The sequence below is a fragment of the Saimiri boliviensis genome, chromosome 5 (assembly GCF_048565385.1).
Source record: "Saimiri boliviensis isolate mSaiBol1 chromosome 5, mSaiBol1.pri, whole genome shotgun sequence".
Lineage (NCBI taxonomy): Eukaryota > Metazoa > Chordata > Mammalia > Primates > Cebidae > Saimiri > Saimiri boliviensis.
Window position 1 is genome coordinate 35175228 of NC_133453.1, and position 17881 is coordinate 35193108.

Sequence of the window (17881 nt, forward strand, 5' to 3'; positions counted from 1 at the left end):
ATAAGTCCCTGTGCCTGTGTACATTTATAAAAGTTATCTTGCATAATTTCCACATTTATGTTGACCACTATCATCTCATTAATATAGTAATGGTGTATAGGCACATGATGATATTATAGCAGAATGACAAAGAGAGGAAAACAATCTGCAAATTATGAAATTATAAAGTATTTATTGAGATTTAAGCATGAATTCTTATGAGAGCACCATCCAAGTACTAGCTGCATGCACACTGGGGTGTGGGATCTTAATAACCTGAACTATCTCTGTTATGATTGCCTTAGCAGAAAGTAAAATCAGACATCTCCTGCCAGCTCTGTTTGTGTCTAGGCCTAAGATACAGTTACCATAGAAACTATGATTGTGGATACAATTTTACAAATTTGGCTTCATCTATCAGATGCACTTTGTGTGTGTATGTGTGTGTATGTGCACGTGTGTGTATGTGCCTTTGCCAACAAGCTTGAAGAGCAAACTCTGGCTTTATGTCTTTAATTAAAGAGCCAGACACCGTTCCTCATTTCCTTTCCCCCATCTGTCTACCTACAAATAGAGATATTGTAACACTGGCTAAAATGTAAACTCATACTTGAAAAAAGACAAATGTCTGAGGAAAAGAAAGAAAAAAATGTTATTAGGAAAAGCATTTCCTAAGAAATCTGTCACCTGTCCTATATTCTCCAGGAGCAGAGTAAACAGGAATTTGATGTAGTTTTAGTGACATTAATCACTAGATGCTAATCTCTAGTACTTATGAAATCTGGTTTCTAATTGTTTCATGAATGTATTACTTGAGTAATTTACTCCTTGATGTCTTGTTGTACACTCTGTGTCAGTGTTATTTACTCATCCCAAAAGAAACAATGCCAACCCTCAAAATATGTTCAATTCTTAAATGATATACTAGTTCATATTATTTCTTAGGGGTTTATACTATTCCTTTTAGCTGATAAACTCTGTAAAGCATATTAATTGACCAAGCTTGCTGGCATATTTTAGGTATACTTCCATTTATAAAGACTAAACAGATACAGAAAATATTCAGCTTTTCCAAATGTTTCTTTTTTCTACATCAGCCAGTGGGCAAGTTCTGCTGATTTCCATATACAGTTACTAGAAAGAAAAGACTCCCTCGAACATTCCAGCATCAGTATCATGAGTTACAATTAATGCTACTATTTCCCTCTCTGTCTCATTTCACACATGAAGAAATGAGAGTTCAGAGATCATCAAGAGACTTGCCTGAGGGGTCATGCGGTGCAAAGCCAGGATTTGAACTGAGATGTGTCCAACCCCAAAGCCACATTTCTCCTCCCACAATGCTGCTTATATGTTGGTGGTGACCATTAGAGTTGCTGTCACTCTGGTTCCTAAATGGAGAAGTGAGATGAAGGACCTGAAAGTTCAAACGAACCTATGGTGGTGATGGGATGGGATATGTGAAATCGTCTGTGACTCTCTGCAAGTATTCTGAGTGTGTTTGTGGTCTTCAAAGCCTATTACTGAACTCCAGTGGCCTAGTCATATTTATTTCTTACAGCTGGAGGCATTAATTTTTGTATATATGTTAATTTTTGGTATAGCAAAAGTGTTTTCTGATAAAGAGATATGTGTTCTAAAAATAGCCTGGTTTATGTACAGTTTTTTTCAGTTATTCATACATGGTGTCAGTCTATTAATTTGGTTTACATAAGGATCTCAGATTGTAAGTTTCCTGAGTGCTAAGACAATGCCTCCTTTTTGTATCATTGTATTCTCAAGGCCTGGCATATCATCTTTGTATCAACCTGCTCATTAATATTTACTGAGCCAATGATACAGAAGTCTCAAACATCTACTCAGTGGAAGTTAACCGAAAGAACGAATCAGACTCCATGCTAGATTTTTGAGACTATTAAATTGTAGAACAACCTATTAAATTGTAGAAAATATATTATCAAAATGTTTTCAAGGGAGCTTTACCTTCATGACATCTGTTTTATGGTTATGCCTTATTAAGACTGCCACTCACATTTACATAGCCCTGGCTTTTCATATTCCCTATAAAACAAAAAATAAACTATAAATATTCTAACAATTTAGATTTGAACTCAGATCTGGAATATAAATAAAAATAATTTGGAATCTGAATTATGTAATTGCTTAGCATGAGGAAAAGATTTCTATGAGCTCTAAGTAACAGCAGACTAGGAGAGGAACCATATGCCATAGGATGAGTTACTGAGCAAGCTGCACGTGACTACCGTTGGACAGAATGGCTTCCTCGGTATGTGGTGCTAACTGGAGTCACAACATTATCAGACCTGTTTTACCATTTACTGCTGGAATGAGACAGGCATTTCCCCCAAATTTATATTAACCAAATGATTTTGTGATGACTGCAGCAGCCGAGTTCAAATTCTAGGAGATGAACAAAAACAGTTTGTGGAGAAAGGAAGAGCTGAACGGAGAACCTTTTTGAAAACCTATGTTCTTATGTCAAAACCTGGTTTGGAAAACCAAACCATTATACACACATACACACAAACTGTTGAATAGTTTCCTGTTAACTAGTCAAAAAAAAAAAAAAAAAAAAAACTCAGCCTCTTAGCTAGTACGCAAGGCCTTTAGTAACCTACTGCAACCTAACTTTCCAGCTTTATTTTGTCCTTTTTATGTGTGCTCAATGATCTTATTGATCTTATTAAGAATTTTATGGATCCCAAACATGAATTTTTTTTTTTTTTTTTTTTTTTTTTAGACAGAGTTTTGCTCTTGTTGCCCAGGCTAGAGTACAATGGTGCGATCTCAGCTCACTGCAACTTCTGCCTCACAGGTTCAAGTGATTATCCTGTCTCAGCCTCCCAAGTACCTCCACACCTGGCTAATTTTATATTTTTAGTAGAAATGGGGTTTCACCACGTTAGCCATGCTGATCTGGAACTCCCGACCTCAGGTGGTCCCCTCACTTCGGCCTCCCAAAGTACTGGGATTACAGGCATGAGCCATAGTATCTGGCCAGCCAAACGTGTGCTTTTTTGCCCATAGCAGGATATCCGTTTCTTCAGTTTTGGTAGCTCTGCCTATCGTCAGGTTATTGCCATAAACATGGCAGGAGCTTAGTAAATGCCGATTGACTGGTTAATGAAACAAAAAATATTGCTCAGATTGGGTATATTCTTTGCTGTGAAGGGACAAAAACAGGTGGAAAAAGTAGTGGATAAAATAAAATAGGGCCAGGTGCAGTGGCTCACGCCTGTAATCCCAGCCCTTTGGGAGGCCAAGGTGAATGGGTCACTTGAGGCCAGGAGTTCGAGACCAGCCTGGCCAACATGGCAAAACTCTGCTTCTAATAAAAATACAAAAATTAGCCATGGTGGTGGCACATGCTTGTATATTTTCAGTTATTTGGGAGGCTGAGGCAGGAGAATTGCTTATACTCAGGAGGTGGAGGTTGTAGTGAACCAAGATCGCACCATTGCACTCCAGTCTTGGGGATAGAGTGAGACCTTGTTTAGAAAAGAAGAAAAATAGATTCTGTGAGCATTAAAACACTCAAACAGAGAAGGCAGCCTGGAAAAGGGGGTGTAGATAGGGAAAGAGAAGAAACAACTCAGAGAAACAGAAAAGTTGCAAAAGAGAATGGAAACTATGAAAACAAGCTAGATTATGTCAATCTACTCTAAATCTTGGCATACAGGTAATTTCTGCCCTAAATTTCTTTCCATTAATCAAATTCATGGATCAATCAGAACACTTCATTCCTCCACCGGCACAGGTAACACAGACTTTGCTCTTCTAATTAGAAGTATATATAACATCTTACTTTCAATGTCTTTAAAATGTGATTATTTCAAGTCAATATTTAAAGGTAGATTTGATATAATCATAAAATTGGCATTGATTCATCTACACAGAACTCATTACTGAATTCTTCAATTTCACCAATATAGTTTCCTTCCAAATTATCTTTTATCTAGATGCTGGAAGTGCAAGTCCTGTGAAAACTTTGCCAAAATTAAAAGCTTTTAGATTTCTAATGCTGGCTAGACAGAAACCCATGGAAGATTGTTGAAGAATAATGCATGCTTGCCAACTGCCAGATACGACTGCTTTTCGCATAATTAATGTCATTCTTGCCGCTCAAGTACCATTTCCATCCTCTAATAATTTGCACTAATAGAGGAAGTTTCTGCAATAATTTGTGCATCCTGCAAAACCACCATGGCTTCTATACACCTTTTAATCAAAATAATGACAATGGGTGAAGGGGGCTGGTTAGAGATATTACTGCAACCCCAGGCTGCATTTGCTTTGTCATTGTTTTCAGTCTCAAAAACCTGTCCAAAGGGCTCACTGCATTGACTGCCTCAACTAGACCTTGGTGCTTTGATTTCAATAGCATTGAACCATAGGAATTTATACCCACACAAGAAAAATATATAGAATGAATGTGTTGGACAATTCAGCTACCAAAAAAATGTGAAAAGAGAGTATTTTTTAAAAAGCAAAACCAAAAGATGAGCAGATGCAAATATAGGCCGAGGTCCCATGAAATCTGATAATTGTTAAATACTTTAAGCTGCAGCTTCCAGTAAGAGGAAGTGATAGACCAGCTGCAAATCATAACCTCAAACCTGCCAATTCACACTATTTTTTTTAATGCTCTTGCAAAATCAAGAACTCTGCTTGGGATATAAAATTATGCAAATATACAGCAAGCAACAACAACAACAACAACAAAATCATCCCGAGTTGTCTTATATGAGCCAAGACATGGATATAGCATGATGGTGCCGCATGACTCATGTGCCGTGGAGGACAACACAGAGTCCATGATTAACTGGGTTTCTAGGAACCCTCTCCCAGACTTCTCTGTAAGCTGAGTAGTGATACGAAAATGAGGAAAGTTTGGATATAAGGAGAGAACTGCTGAGTCTTTTCCCCTCTGTTCCTGAGTTGCTTTCGAACTAGTGAAAGGCTACATCAAAGCCTCATTCTTCTTTGGCTAAGATGGCTTTGAAAAAACTTCACCTGAGTCACATCTAACCGCACTTGGCTGCTCTGTGAAGTCCACCTAGTGGAGATCTGAGGATGCCACTTGAGCAGAACACGTTTGCTCTGTGCAGTGACCTGGGGGAGGGGTGAGGTTCAAATTTGGAGACTGTGTTCAGTGATCTGATTAAAGCTTCAGAACTGGATAGCTAAGCTACTGAGGAAATAATACAAAGGATACTTCAGTGTGCGTTTTAGTAGCCATTGTTAAAATAAAAAACAGCTGGTCATCAGTTGTGACAGCCGTGCTGCTACTTCGTCAGCAGTGTGGCAGGCACTGGGGAAAGGACAGAGTAACCAGCAAGGGGGCAATGGCTGGCTTTGAAGCTTGGATGCTGATGGGCCCCTGACCACAGACTTGGTGGGGCTGTGCACACACCTGCTCTACAGGATGATATCTAAAAGGTCAAACTGATGTTTGAACTACCTGTCCTGTTTTTAAAATGTGCCTGCTGTCTAGTTCCTAAATACGTATTAAATGAGTGATAGATTATCAGATACTATATTCATACAGGGTTTTGCAATGATCAAAGCATGTTCTCAGACATCATCTGACTCAATCCCCAACACTACCCAATACAGGACAAAGGCAGTTATTGTGAATTCCTTGTACGACTATTTCACTCAAAGAGAATGATATAGCAGGGAGAGTAGGTCAGACAATCCTAAAAGTGACATCATTCCTAATGTGTGTCTGATTCCAGCATTAATTAATTCTAACTGGAAACTGCATGAACAGTCTCTAATTGAACACCCAGAGGCAGTGATCTCAGGCCTGCACACAGTGTGGTGTAGTGGTTAGGGACAATAACTAAGGAACAGATTACCTGGGTTTGAATTCTGGCTCTACCACTTACTGTCTTTGTGATCTTGAGCAAGTTAACTTTTGAGACTCATTTGTTTCACCTGTAAAATGGGATTAAGTAACTCAGACGATTGTTGTGAGAATTAAATGTATGAAGCATATAAATCACATAGTACATCTCACACATAGTCTACTATATGTCAGTAAATCTTCCTTCTTACTATTGTTGCTGTAGTTACATTGAACTTGACCTTTCTATTGGTTAAAAACCAAACCAAACCAAACCAAAAGAAACCAAACCAAAACAAAACTGCTTGGAGAGAATTTCTTCCCTGCCCTATACAATTCATTTCCATGAACTCTCTGAGCAGATCTGAGCTAATAGAAGCTTCTTCACCAATATTATTCTAAAAACAGTATTTAGAAAGAGAGTGAAGAGAGAGAAAAGAGCGAGAGACAGAAAAAGAGAGAAGGACATAGAGAGAACTCTTGCTTTCTCTGATCAAAGTGTCTCTTTTCTACACTATATGTATACAAGACGAGCGGCTGGAATAATATGACACATTTAGAAGGATGACGTGTGTGTGTGTGTGTGTGTGTGTGTGTGTGTGTACACATATGTAACATCTTACTGTTGCTTACAGAAACTACTCAATGCCTAGAGGAAAGTCTAATTCTTGAGCATGACATCCAAGCCTCTCACAATCTACTGTCATCATTGTCATCCTCAGTATCATCATCCTTTATCTGCATATGTTCTCACGTTTTCTTAATGTTTGTTCAAGCTTTTTCCTCTCCCCCTCTCTTCCATCACCAGGACCTCTGAGAATCCTTTCAGACAGAACTATTACTTTTTTATTTTCTAGGAGCCTACAGTATATCTTTGTAAATAATAATTACCTAGACTGTTACAAGGAGGTGGTTTGTGTTTTTGTTTTTCCTTTTCTGTTGGACCATCAGTGCTTTGAGTACAAATAATCCTGCTTTATTCATTCATCTTTGTATTTCTTCTTATCTAGCACATATTATATGCTCAATAAATGATTAAAAGAATAAAACATCAACTAAATGAAGAAAGTAATCTTGAAGGTGAGACGTAACATAGGCAAGCAGAGAAACAAGTAACCCTAAACTACCCACAGAAAACAGACTTGGATTATCCTAGCTGGATTATCCTACCTGGGCTACCTCAAGGTGCTATTAGAAACTGAATGCCATGCTCCAATTCATGTGGGAACATTAATTCTACTGAATGAAATTAAGAAACAGTATTTGTGATTTAGGCATTTAACAGTGCAACTATGAAATATGGATTTTATTATGTGATTGAACAGTCTGGGATCATGCATAAATACCAGGACCATGTGTGTACAGTCCTAAGTGACTGGATGAGGGGGGAATGACAGCTGACTTCCTTCCTAGGGTACAACAGGTTGTGTGCACAGGCACAGTGAGTCCACTTCCACCTACTGACCTCAGCCATTCTGCTGTAGGTCCCTTGGTGAGTTTTCCGAAATGAATGCAACCCCTAGATTTAGCCCTGCAGTCTGGCAGAAGGCCCCTTCACTGCGTTTTTAAGTTTGAAAGCACCCTCATTGTCTGTGTTCAGAGAGATGCTCATCCAAGTGCAGTTCTTCCAGAGAAGCAAAGGTACAGAGTCTGAAGGGGAAGCATTACGTAGCAAGGGGTCAGCAGATGAGAGAAACAAAGAGAAAAGAGGAAAAAGAAACCAACATTCACCATGATTACTTCTAAGCAAAGAAGCTAAATCCCAACTTTGACAGCTAAGCAATTGAAATTCTGGTTGAGTGCCATTTATATGATATCCCATCTTTAAGGAGAAAAATGTTTATCTACTTACTTCAGGGTCTATTCATTATGCCCCAGTATAGCTTGAATGTTGAGCAGAAAGCAACACCTATTTATTATCTAGTACTGTTTTGCACTGCTTTAGTGGGCTCAGAGAATTGTGAGGTGATTTACAAACATTAGTCTATTACTCTTAACATCCCTAAGAGGTAGGCAAAACAACATATAAGGATCTCTACTCATCAATGTAATGAAATTAACAAAAGTGAAAATTTAGGATGAATATTGCAAAGAACTTCTTATGGTATAATCCATTAGGATAAGGAATAATTTCCCAGGGGGAGTTGATTTATATGTTAGAAAATGTACAACACCCATTCATAATGTATTTGTGACAGATATAATGCCATGCCCATCTATAAATCAGATTTATCTTCTGTTTGAAGCCCCAGAACCCTTCCTACTGAAGTCTATCCCCAGGGGCACTGACCTGAGATGTTTCAGATCTAAAGGCCCCAATTACTAAAAATCTTTGATCTTGTAATTGGGTTTTGGTATGGAAAATAACACCAGCAGTAATCCAAGCCACTTGGAAGGAAGTAGAGAGAGTTACATTCCTGAATTTGTCCATTGGCCTAATACAGTCTAGGGGACAGGTCTCTCTGAGTATCTTCACTAAGGGTCATGTGAAACTCACTTTAACTTTGCAGACAAGCAACAGTGCATAAATTATACTAACAACCCACAAGTGAGTTACTGATCAGATGAAGATTACTGAATTTAAACTTACAATGTTCACAAGGGAAACATCATTTTCAATTTGAGGGTCTACCATGGGGAACAACCCATCCAAACAGTGTGGGTAGAATCAGGGTCTGATTCCTTAGGAGCAGAGATCAAACACCATAACTCACAGAGCAGCAAAACTCAAGTGAGTGGGAGCAGGAGAAGGCACTGCTGGGGAAGGAATAGGAATGGAGCCTCTTTCACTATATTCCTGGGAACACAGGAGCATGCGGTTCGAAAGTTAATCAAATCTTTTCTTAAAAAATCAAAATTCAATTCCACCTCCAGCATTTTCAATAGCACACAACTCAGCTAAGAGACACCACACACTTGTTCCATCTCACCATTCTCACTCAATGAGAATTCAAATACCTGCTCATAGTTAATACCTTTAAAGGTATTAACCTCCACCCCCTGCCATTTCCCAGATAACTCTTGAAAAACCAAACTACAAGAACCTATGAAAAGACAGTGAGCTTATTCAAGGTTTTTAGATCCATTCCAATTTTCATTAGGCCTGCTGCCACATTTTTATTAGACTCACCTTGATTACTTCTCAATCCTACCCTGGGTGAAGGCAATACAGCACCATTGGCATGTTTATAATCAGAAAGGAGAAAACACCAGGAAATGCAATTTGGGGTATAATTCTCTACTAGTAAAGCCCCTAAGAAAAATGATCCAACACTTTAATGTGTTTCTAATTACTAATTTCTGTGAGTTATTGAAATCAGGGATCCTCAAAATGGGAGAGTTTGGCTATTGCAGCAAAGCAGAGAGCACAGAGCCACCTTGCACAGAAAAAGGAAATTACAAAGGTGACAGAATGAACTCACTACCACACAGGAAGAGAAACCTTTTACTGGATAATGTCTTCAAATACCTGTTCTTTGAGTGAGATATTATTTAAATAGTATGATTTAAAGAGACCCATTAAATCAATATTTTCAGGAGCAAATATACGTATTATGCTACAAACAAATATCCAAATAATTGTATTATTACTGCGTGCAGTTTGAAACAGAATACTCACTTGCAGATTACAATGAAGAACACTGGCCCTGCTATGTCGTGTATCCCGTAACAGAGTTGTAAACTGCTGTTAGTACATCTCTAACGATGGTTTAGTTTTGAAATGTCCTATGACATCTTTTGGCATGGAGAAAGAACATAAATAGTCTGATGATCACCACTCTGCTCCTTCCCTACTTGTTGACTGGGGCCAACTGAGGCACAGTTGCACAAGCATGGAGTATGTGTTAAAGGAAAGACTGGGTTTGGATGTCTGGAAGGTGCATGATTAGTGGCTGTTGTCACTTCTTTCCATTACTGCAGAATTAGCAGTGGGAAGAAGCCATGGTATCCTCTGGTGGGAACATGAGAAGGGAGCAGAGCAGATTTGATTATGGGGGCAATGTATCTACACAGTAGATGTGGAGCTAGGAGAGATGCATGAAAGAACTCCATTTTACTCTGTATACACCCTTCTGTAGAGTGAAAACTCATGTATCCCAATTTTGAACAAATTTGTGAATATGATAGCCTCTGGTTCTGGCAGTCTGGAATGAAATCATTGGCCATCTCTCCGGAAAATCACTCTCTAGAGCTGGGCCATAAGAAGAATACAGCCAGGATAATGCCAATTGTTTTCATTTTTTTCTAAGCATGAGGAATATGTATCATCTATGCATCTTAGAAAATTAGAAATAACAACTATGGGTAAGAATGGTTAAGCTGGGTGCAGTGGCTTATGCATGTAATCCCAGCACTTTGGGAGGCTGAGATGGGTGGATCACTTGAGGTCAGGAGTTCAAGACCAGCTAGGCCACCAAGGTGAAACCCTGTCTCTACTAACAATACAAAAATTAACCGGGAGTGGTTGTGGGTGCCTGTAATCACAGTTTCTTGAGAGGCTGAGGCAGGAGGATAGCTTGAAGTCAGGAGGTGAAGGCGGCAGTGAGCCAAGATCACGCCACTACACTCTGGCACTCTAGCCTGGGTGATACAGCAAGACTCTGTCTCAAAAAAGTAAAAAAAAAAAGAAGAAAGAAAGGAAGGAAGTAGAAGGAGGGGGAGGGGGAGGGGGAGGGGGAGGGGGAGGAGAAGAAGGAGAAAGGTTAAACAGAGTAGATTCCATGAAACTCCAGGTGACTGGTTCTGATCCAGCCACCTCTCTGGCCTCTGTCCACTGTCCCTCTCGCTGTTCACTCTCCTCTCTGCTCCTCCAGCTTCCCAAGCATCTTGCTCCCTTAGCCTTCTCTGACTACTTTATAGAAAACAGCGTGCCTTTCCCAGCCCCTTAGCCCCACTTTATATTTCTTCATTGTCATTATCATGGCCTGATATTTACTCTTTGTTTCTTGTCTATCTCTTTTCACAAACATAAACTCCATGAGAACAGGGACTTTGTTTTCTTTCCCTAGCACCAAGACCAGTCCCTTGAAGATATTCAACAAATCAACATTTGATTAGGGGAAATGGTTATAAACCACTTTCCTAAACATGCATGTCTCTTCTTTTTCCTTTTTTTTTTCTTTTGGCTTTTTCATTTTTTCTCTTTTTCCCCTTCCCTTCCCAGAGACAATTAATGCACACAGAGTAACCCAATATGGGAAGTCTTTGAAAATGCTTTTAATAGACTATATTAGAGGTGGCTGGCTGCCTAGTGACTTCTTTCATCTCTTAAAACACTGAACGATCAGCCCCATGTGGTGGAGTGGGCCTGTAGTTCCAGCTACTTGGGAGGCTGAGGTGGAAGGATTGCTTGAGCCACAGAGGTTGAGGCTGCAGTAACCTGTTTGTACCCCTATATTCTAACCTGGGTGACAAAGCAAGACCCTGTCTCAAAAAACAAAAACAAAACAAAAACAAACATCCCAAAACACTTAATGTTGAAATCTATGTCTTTTTGTAAGTTTAGTATTTATTGTCATAAATTTGAGAATAATCCTGGTTATAGAGCGATGATTTCATTATTTAATTAACACTTATGTTTCCTGTTACTGATTTTTAAATTTGGTGACCAAAAAACATTTAAGAATGTGTATTTTAAAATTAGCCTGAAAAAAATATACCTCCGCTCAAGTGTAATTGTTATGGATAAAGGTATAGGGGTAAGAAAATGGATTTTTATTTTCCAAATTCATTATTTTGAATTAACCCATGAAAACTTTCACACATGAGAAAATCTGGTGGATAGGAGAATAAAATAAGCCATCTTCAAGTTCTGTATAGAATATGAACTTCATTTATTTGTCTTCTGTCATTAAGGTATAAAACGGCTTATGTGGGCACTGGGGTGTTGCTTACATCAGTCTCACTGCTAAATTGTTTTATTTATGATCATTATTTTCCTTCTGCCTTCCTTTGGGAGGAGAGAATACAAAAATTAAAATTTATAAATTCAAAACATCCACATCTTAAAGAAAATATGTCTAATATTTTCCTTGATTGAAAAAAGAGGGATGGCCATATTTTGCTTTCTTTTCTTTGCAATGAAAGTTGAAACAGTGATTTTGTGTTATTATAACACTCATCATTTCTCCCTCTAATTTGGATGGTTTTTAATAAAGCTCCATTGATTCCACTGAAAGGAATTCCTCCTGGCAAAAGCAGAACACACACACTGATTGCTAAATATGCAGCAATTATCATATTCAGCAGCACACTTTAATATCTTATTTATAGATGTATCTATCTATAATTTGCTTTAATTAAGTTGCATTGATTTTAATGACAGGAATGATTCTCAGAGAAGGGGCTGGTGACATATGCTCCTATGAGTCCTGGTCTATCACACTTTTTAAAGATGTGGTCTGATGCCTTAGTGACCTTCCTTCCTTAGGCTCCAGGCAAACTCATTCCAACTTCACAAAGTTTAAGGGAAATTTCCAGTGTGTTGACACCTCAGATTTTGCCCTCTTAATCACAGGATGGTGTGAATTAATATGCAGCTTTGTGGCATGAGAGAGGCAACTGAATTTTAAAATGATTTACCTGTGTGTAATTGCATCAAAAACCAAAAGTTGCACTATTAATTTAGATAACTATCCCCTGTAAGGGGTGGCCAGTAACAATGTTTTGCCACTCCAGTAACTCTCAACCATTTCCCCCCTGCATTGCCAACGACAAGAGTTGGCTGTGAGAAGGATATTGGGACTTGAGGTATTTTTGAATTCTTGATTATTTTCCACAGCCCCTCCTGGTGTAAGTCAGAAAACTGAAACCAAGAACTTACAACAATTTTGCCTTTTATGACACCTGTGTTCGAAAGTGATGGGACTAGGTGGCTAAACACAAAGAAACATGAAGATAGCAAGTATATTTTTAAAGGCTCTAACATATGACTCATCATGACCAGAAACGATTTCTCTTCCTTTTTTAATGGATGAAGAAATAAGCACTGCTTCTATAAATCTTTGCACCTCAGAAGGTGCCAACATTAATTTTGTATAAATTATCCATGTTCGAATGCCAAGGCATGATCACAAAGGAACACTCAGAAGACAGTTATGCCAGTGCATTCGCAGATTCTGGTCACCATTTTTCACTCACTGATTATTGCTACAAGTGTTGATTAATAGTGGTGTTCACGCTGCTAGAATGCGTTTCCCTGGAGGAGAAGAAAACATTCAAGAAAAAAAACAGAAAGAAGGAATGATAATAATCAACCCATCCTTCCGCTTCTCTGTAATAACTCTGCGGAGAGCGTGCAAATCATGGTTCCTGATGATCTGTTAGCAGCTTCTGAACCATTTCACTAAAAAGATCATCCATATGCATCAGATCACCAATTTGTCAATCAGTTTATAAGGCAATTAAATGTTCCCTAATCTCCTCCCTCTCTCTTTGGAAGAGGATAAAATGATATAAGCAGCAGGGGTCTGAGAGTGGTGTTAGGACATTTCACATCCAGTCTCTCTCCTGCGTCTCGGTGCCCTGCCTGAATGCTAGATAAAGCTTCAATGACAATAATGTGCAAGACTGGAATTTACCAAGGCTGATTAGCTTAGTACTTATTTTTCTCTCATTAGTAATGCCATCCCTCTTATCCATGGAGGGACACTAATGAATTGGATTTAGAGAGCAAGAACATTTCTTAATAAATGCAATATGACAGGAGATATGAAAACTAAAGCTGAGAATACAGCAGGGGAAGGCTTGCATGTCCAGGCAATTCTACTTTAGACTCTTTAGACCTCAGCTCCACGAGCTTCTGATCTTGAAGGTTATCAGTTTCCTTTGTCCAGCTCAATAAGATCATTTCCTGCTTCATGTTTCTCTCTCTAGGTGGCTTTTCTCATCATTAATCCTATGATGTGTTTTTGTTCTTCTAACTCTTAATTGTCTCTAATGAGGAGCAGACCATCAATGGCCACATTTTCAGTTCCCCTCTTGATTTAAGTGGAAAGACTAATTAGTATAAATTATGGTGAAAAAAACCTGAGTCCCTCCCATAAGTTGGAAGAAGAAAAAGCAAGTGAATTTACAATATTATACCTTCTTGCACAGAGTATGCATTTTAGTTCTTCCACAGCGATCAGATTTAGGCTCGTGTTGGCTTTTCATAAATTCTTTGGCAAAGGTCAGTCTACATACAGATATTGAAATTTTACCTTTCAGATCACAACCCCTGTCCTTTGACATCTCATCTTTCGCTCACTTCCCATTCTGGCGTTTTCTAATGGTCCTACACTACATAATTCCTTTAAAACAATTCTTATCCAGGTGGGTCATGCCTCTAGAGTCATCCTTTCTTGCTTCCCCATTTCATCTTCTTGAATTGTCCAGCATGAGTATCTGTGTATCCAATCCAAGAAAATCTTTTTCATTGCTTTATTTCTCAGTGGAAGCGTGTGCAATCCAACTTAGCTCTTTTCCTGCTAACCACACACACATCAGAGACATTTTGCCTCTCTCTGAATCTCGGATTCTCTATCTGTAGCTCCTCAGGAGGGGAGGGTGTTGCCTAAAGAGGGCCAATCTCTGGCAGTTGTAGTAATAGATTCTGAACCCTTAGCTATTATATTAATCAGAGCACACTGCATTCTGGAAGAAAGCAGACAAAGCAGAAAAGGTGAAAATAAAAAGCAAAAGGACAGTAATGAATCAATAAACATATAAATTATTTTCCAGCAACCATAAAATCCTTATTTTTGCTACAATTGAACTGACTACTGCAGAGGCATTACATATAAATTACATCAACATCCTTAGGATGCTGGTATCTCCTCGTCACCCAAAAGTCCTCAAGTCTTGTTTAACCCTGTTGTGGGTAGTAGCGGGTAGCAAAAGACCGGTCTCAAACATATTAGGATAAAATATTTTTCTCCAAACGTCACTAGCAACTTAAATGTGGCAGAGAGAACTTGGTTTAATATTTAACGAGTTGCAGCTGTAAGGTTAGCTGTGCACAGCATTTCCTTTCCACATGGCTCCTGTTTGCCACTCTTTTGCATCTTGTGGTGGAAATGTGCATACCCTACGGATAGTATTTATTCTTCTTCACAGTGCTGTTGGGTGGCACCTTTCTTTGCCTGCCTATACCAAGGCGGCAGTTGGCAGAGTTTCTCTGTGATCTGTTATTATCTTTCGTTCATGCTACCAGATGGATACCAGATGGGTAATTGTAGCCAGTGCCTCTGCTCTAAGTCCACACAAGAGCCCATGGGCTTGGACCTGTCAGTGAGCTGATTCTAAAATGGTGCTTCAAAGAAATACTCCTCAAAACTGTATGCATCTGTTATCTACTCAAATGACACTTAAAAAAACAAAAGAAAAAGGAAACTCTTGTAGACCAACTTTATATATATATATATATATATATATATATATATATATATATATATATATGTTTTATTGCACTTTAGGTTCTGAGATACATGTGCAAAACATGCAGGATTGTTGCATAGATACATACATGGCAATGTGGTTTGCTGCCTCGATTCCCCCTGTCACCTATATCTGGCATTTCTCCCCATGTTATCCCTCTCCAACTTCCCTACCCCTTGCTTTCCCTCCCCTATTCCCCACCAACAGACCCCAGTGTGTGATGCTCCCCTCCCTGTGTCCATGTGTTCTCATTGTTCAACACCCACCTATGAGTGAGAACATGCGGTGTTTGCTTCTCTGTTCTTGTGTCAGTTTGCTGAGAATGATGGTTTCCAGATTCATCCATGTCCCTACAAAAGACACAAACTCATTTTTTATGGCTGCATAGTATTCCATGGTGTATATGTACCACATTTTCCTTGTCCAGTCTATCATTGCTGTACATTTGGGTTGGTTCCAGGTCTTTGCTATTGTAAACAGTGTCACAAGGAACATATGTGCGCATGTGTCTTTATAACAGAATGATTTATAACCCTTTGGATATATACCCAGTAATTGGTTTGCTGGGTCAAATGGAATTTCTATTTCTAGGTCCTTGAGGAATTGCCATGCTGTTTTCCACAATGGTTGAACTAATTTATACTCCCACCAACAGTGTAAAAGTGTTCCTATTTCTCCACATCCTCTCCAGCATCTGCTGCCTTCAGATTTTTTAATGATTGCCATTCTTACTGGCATGAGGTGGTACCTCAATGTGGTTTTGATTTGCATTTCTCTAATGACCAGTGATGATGAGAATATTTCCATATGTTTGTTGACCTCATAAATGTCTTCTTTTGAAAAGTGTCTGTTCATATCCTTCACTCACTTTTGAATGGGCTTGCTTGTTTTTTTCTTGTAAATCTGTTTTAGTTCTTTGTAGATTCTGGATATTAGCCCTCTGTCAGATGGGTAGATTGCAAAATTTTTTTCCCATTCTGTTAGTTACTGGTTCACTGTAATGATTGTTTCTTTTGCTGTACAGATGCTCTGGAGTTTAATTATATCGCATTTATCTATTTTGGCTTTTGTTGCCAATGCTTTAGGTGTTTTAGTTATGAAGTCCTTGCCTATACCTATGTCCTGAATGGTTTTGCCTAGGTTTTCTTCTAGGGTTTTTATGGTTCTAAGTCATATGTTTAAGTCTTTATCCATCTGGAGTTAATTTTAGTGCAAAGTGTCAGAAAAGGGTCTTATTTCTGCTTTCTGCACGTGGCTAGTCAGTTTTCCCAACACCATTTATTAAACAGGAAATCCTTTCCCCATTGCTTGTTTTTGTCAGGTTTGTCAAAGATCAGATAGTTGTAGATGTGTGGTGTTGCCTCTGAGGCCTCTGTTCTGTTCCATTGATCTAAGTCTCTGTTTTGGTACCAGTGCCATGCTGTTTTGATTACTGTAGACTTGTAGTATAGTTTGAAGATAAGTAGCATGATACCTCCAGCTTCGTTCTTTTTGCTTAGAATTGTCTTGGCTATGCGTGCACTCTTTTGGTTTCATGTGAAGTTTAAGGTGGTTTTTTCCAGTTCTGTGAAGAGGGTCATAGGTACCTTGATGGGGATAGTACTGAATCTATAAATTACTTTGGGCAATATGGCTGTGTTCACAATATTGATTCTTCCTAACCATGAGCATGGAATGTTTTTACATCTGTTTGTGTCCTCTCTTATTTTGTTGAGCAGTAGTTTGTAGTTCTCCTTGAAGAGGTCCTTTACATCCTTTGTTAGTTGTATTCCTAGGTATTTTATTTTCTTTGTAGCAATTGTGAATGGCAGTTCTTTCTTGATTTGGCTCTTTTTAAGTCTGTTATTTGTGTATAGAAATGCTTGTGATTTCTGTACATCGATTTTGTATCCTGAGACTTTGCTGAAGTTGCTTATCAGTTTCAGGAGATTTTGGGCTGAGACGATGGGTTCTTCTAGATATACAATCATGTCATCTGTAAATAGAGACAATTTGACTTCCTCCTTTCCTAATTGAATATCCTTTATTTCTTTTTCTTGCCTGACTGCTCTGGCTAGAACTTCCAATACTATATTGAATAGGAGTGGTGAGAGAGGTCATCCTTGTCTAATGCCAGATTTCAAAGGGAATGCTTCCAGTTTTTGCCCATTCAGTATGATATTGGTTGTCGGTTTGTCATAAATATCTTTTATTATTTTGAGATACATTCTATGAATACCTAGTTTATTGAGAGTTTTTAGCATAAAGTGCTGCTGAATTTTGTCAAAGGCCTTCTCTGCATCTATTGAGATAATCATGTGTTTTTTTGTCTTTGGTTTTGTTATGTGGTGAATTACATTTATAGACTTGCATATGTTGAACCAGCCTTGCATCTCTGGGATGAAGCCTACTTGATTGTGATGGATAAGCTTTTTGATATGCTGTTGAAATTGGTTTGCCAGTATTTTATTGAAGATTTTTGCATTTATGTTCATCATGGATATTGGCCTGAAGTTTTCTTTTCTTGTTGAGTCTGTTCCGGGTTTTAGTATCAGGATGATGTTGGGCTCATAAAATGATTTGGGAAGGTTTCCCTCTTTTTGGATTGTTTGGAATACTTTCAGAAAGAGTGGTACC

The 17881-nt window shown here is 38.6% G+C and overlaps 1 protein-coding gene across 5 annotated transcripts in view; it reads right to left on the reverse strand.

Annotated features, from left to right (window-relative positions):
* The window catches only part of PARD3B (par-3 family cell polarity regulator beta), a 1103682-nt gene that overhangs the window by 102395 nt on the left and 983406 nt on the right, over positions 1-17881 (reverse strand). The window contains exon 22 of one of the 5 annotated variants that reach the window (XM_074399196.1): positions 15512-15615. The exons of the other annotated variants lie outside the window; for them this stretch is intronic. Coding sequence (XP_074255297.1) covers positions 15604-15615 — 12 coding nt within the window. The 3' untranslated portion in view covers positions 15512-15603. Of the gene's footprint in view, positions 1-15511; positions 15616-17881 lie in introns of those variants that run through there. 5 annotated transcript variants of the gene reach the window in all.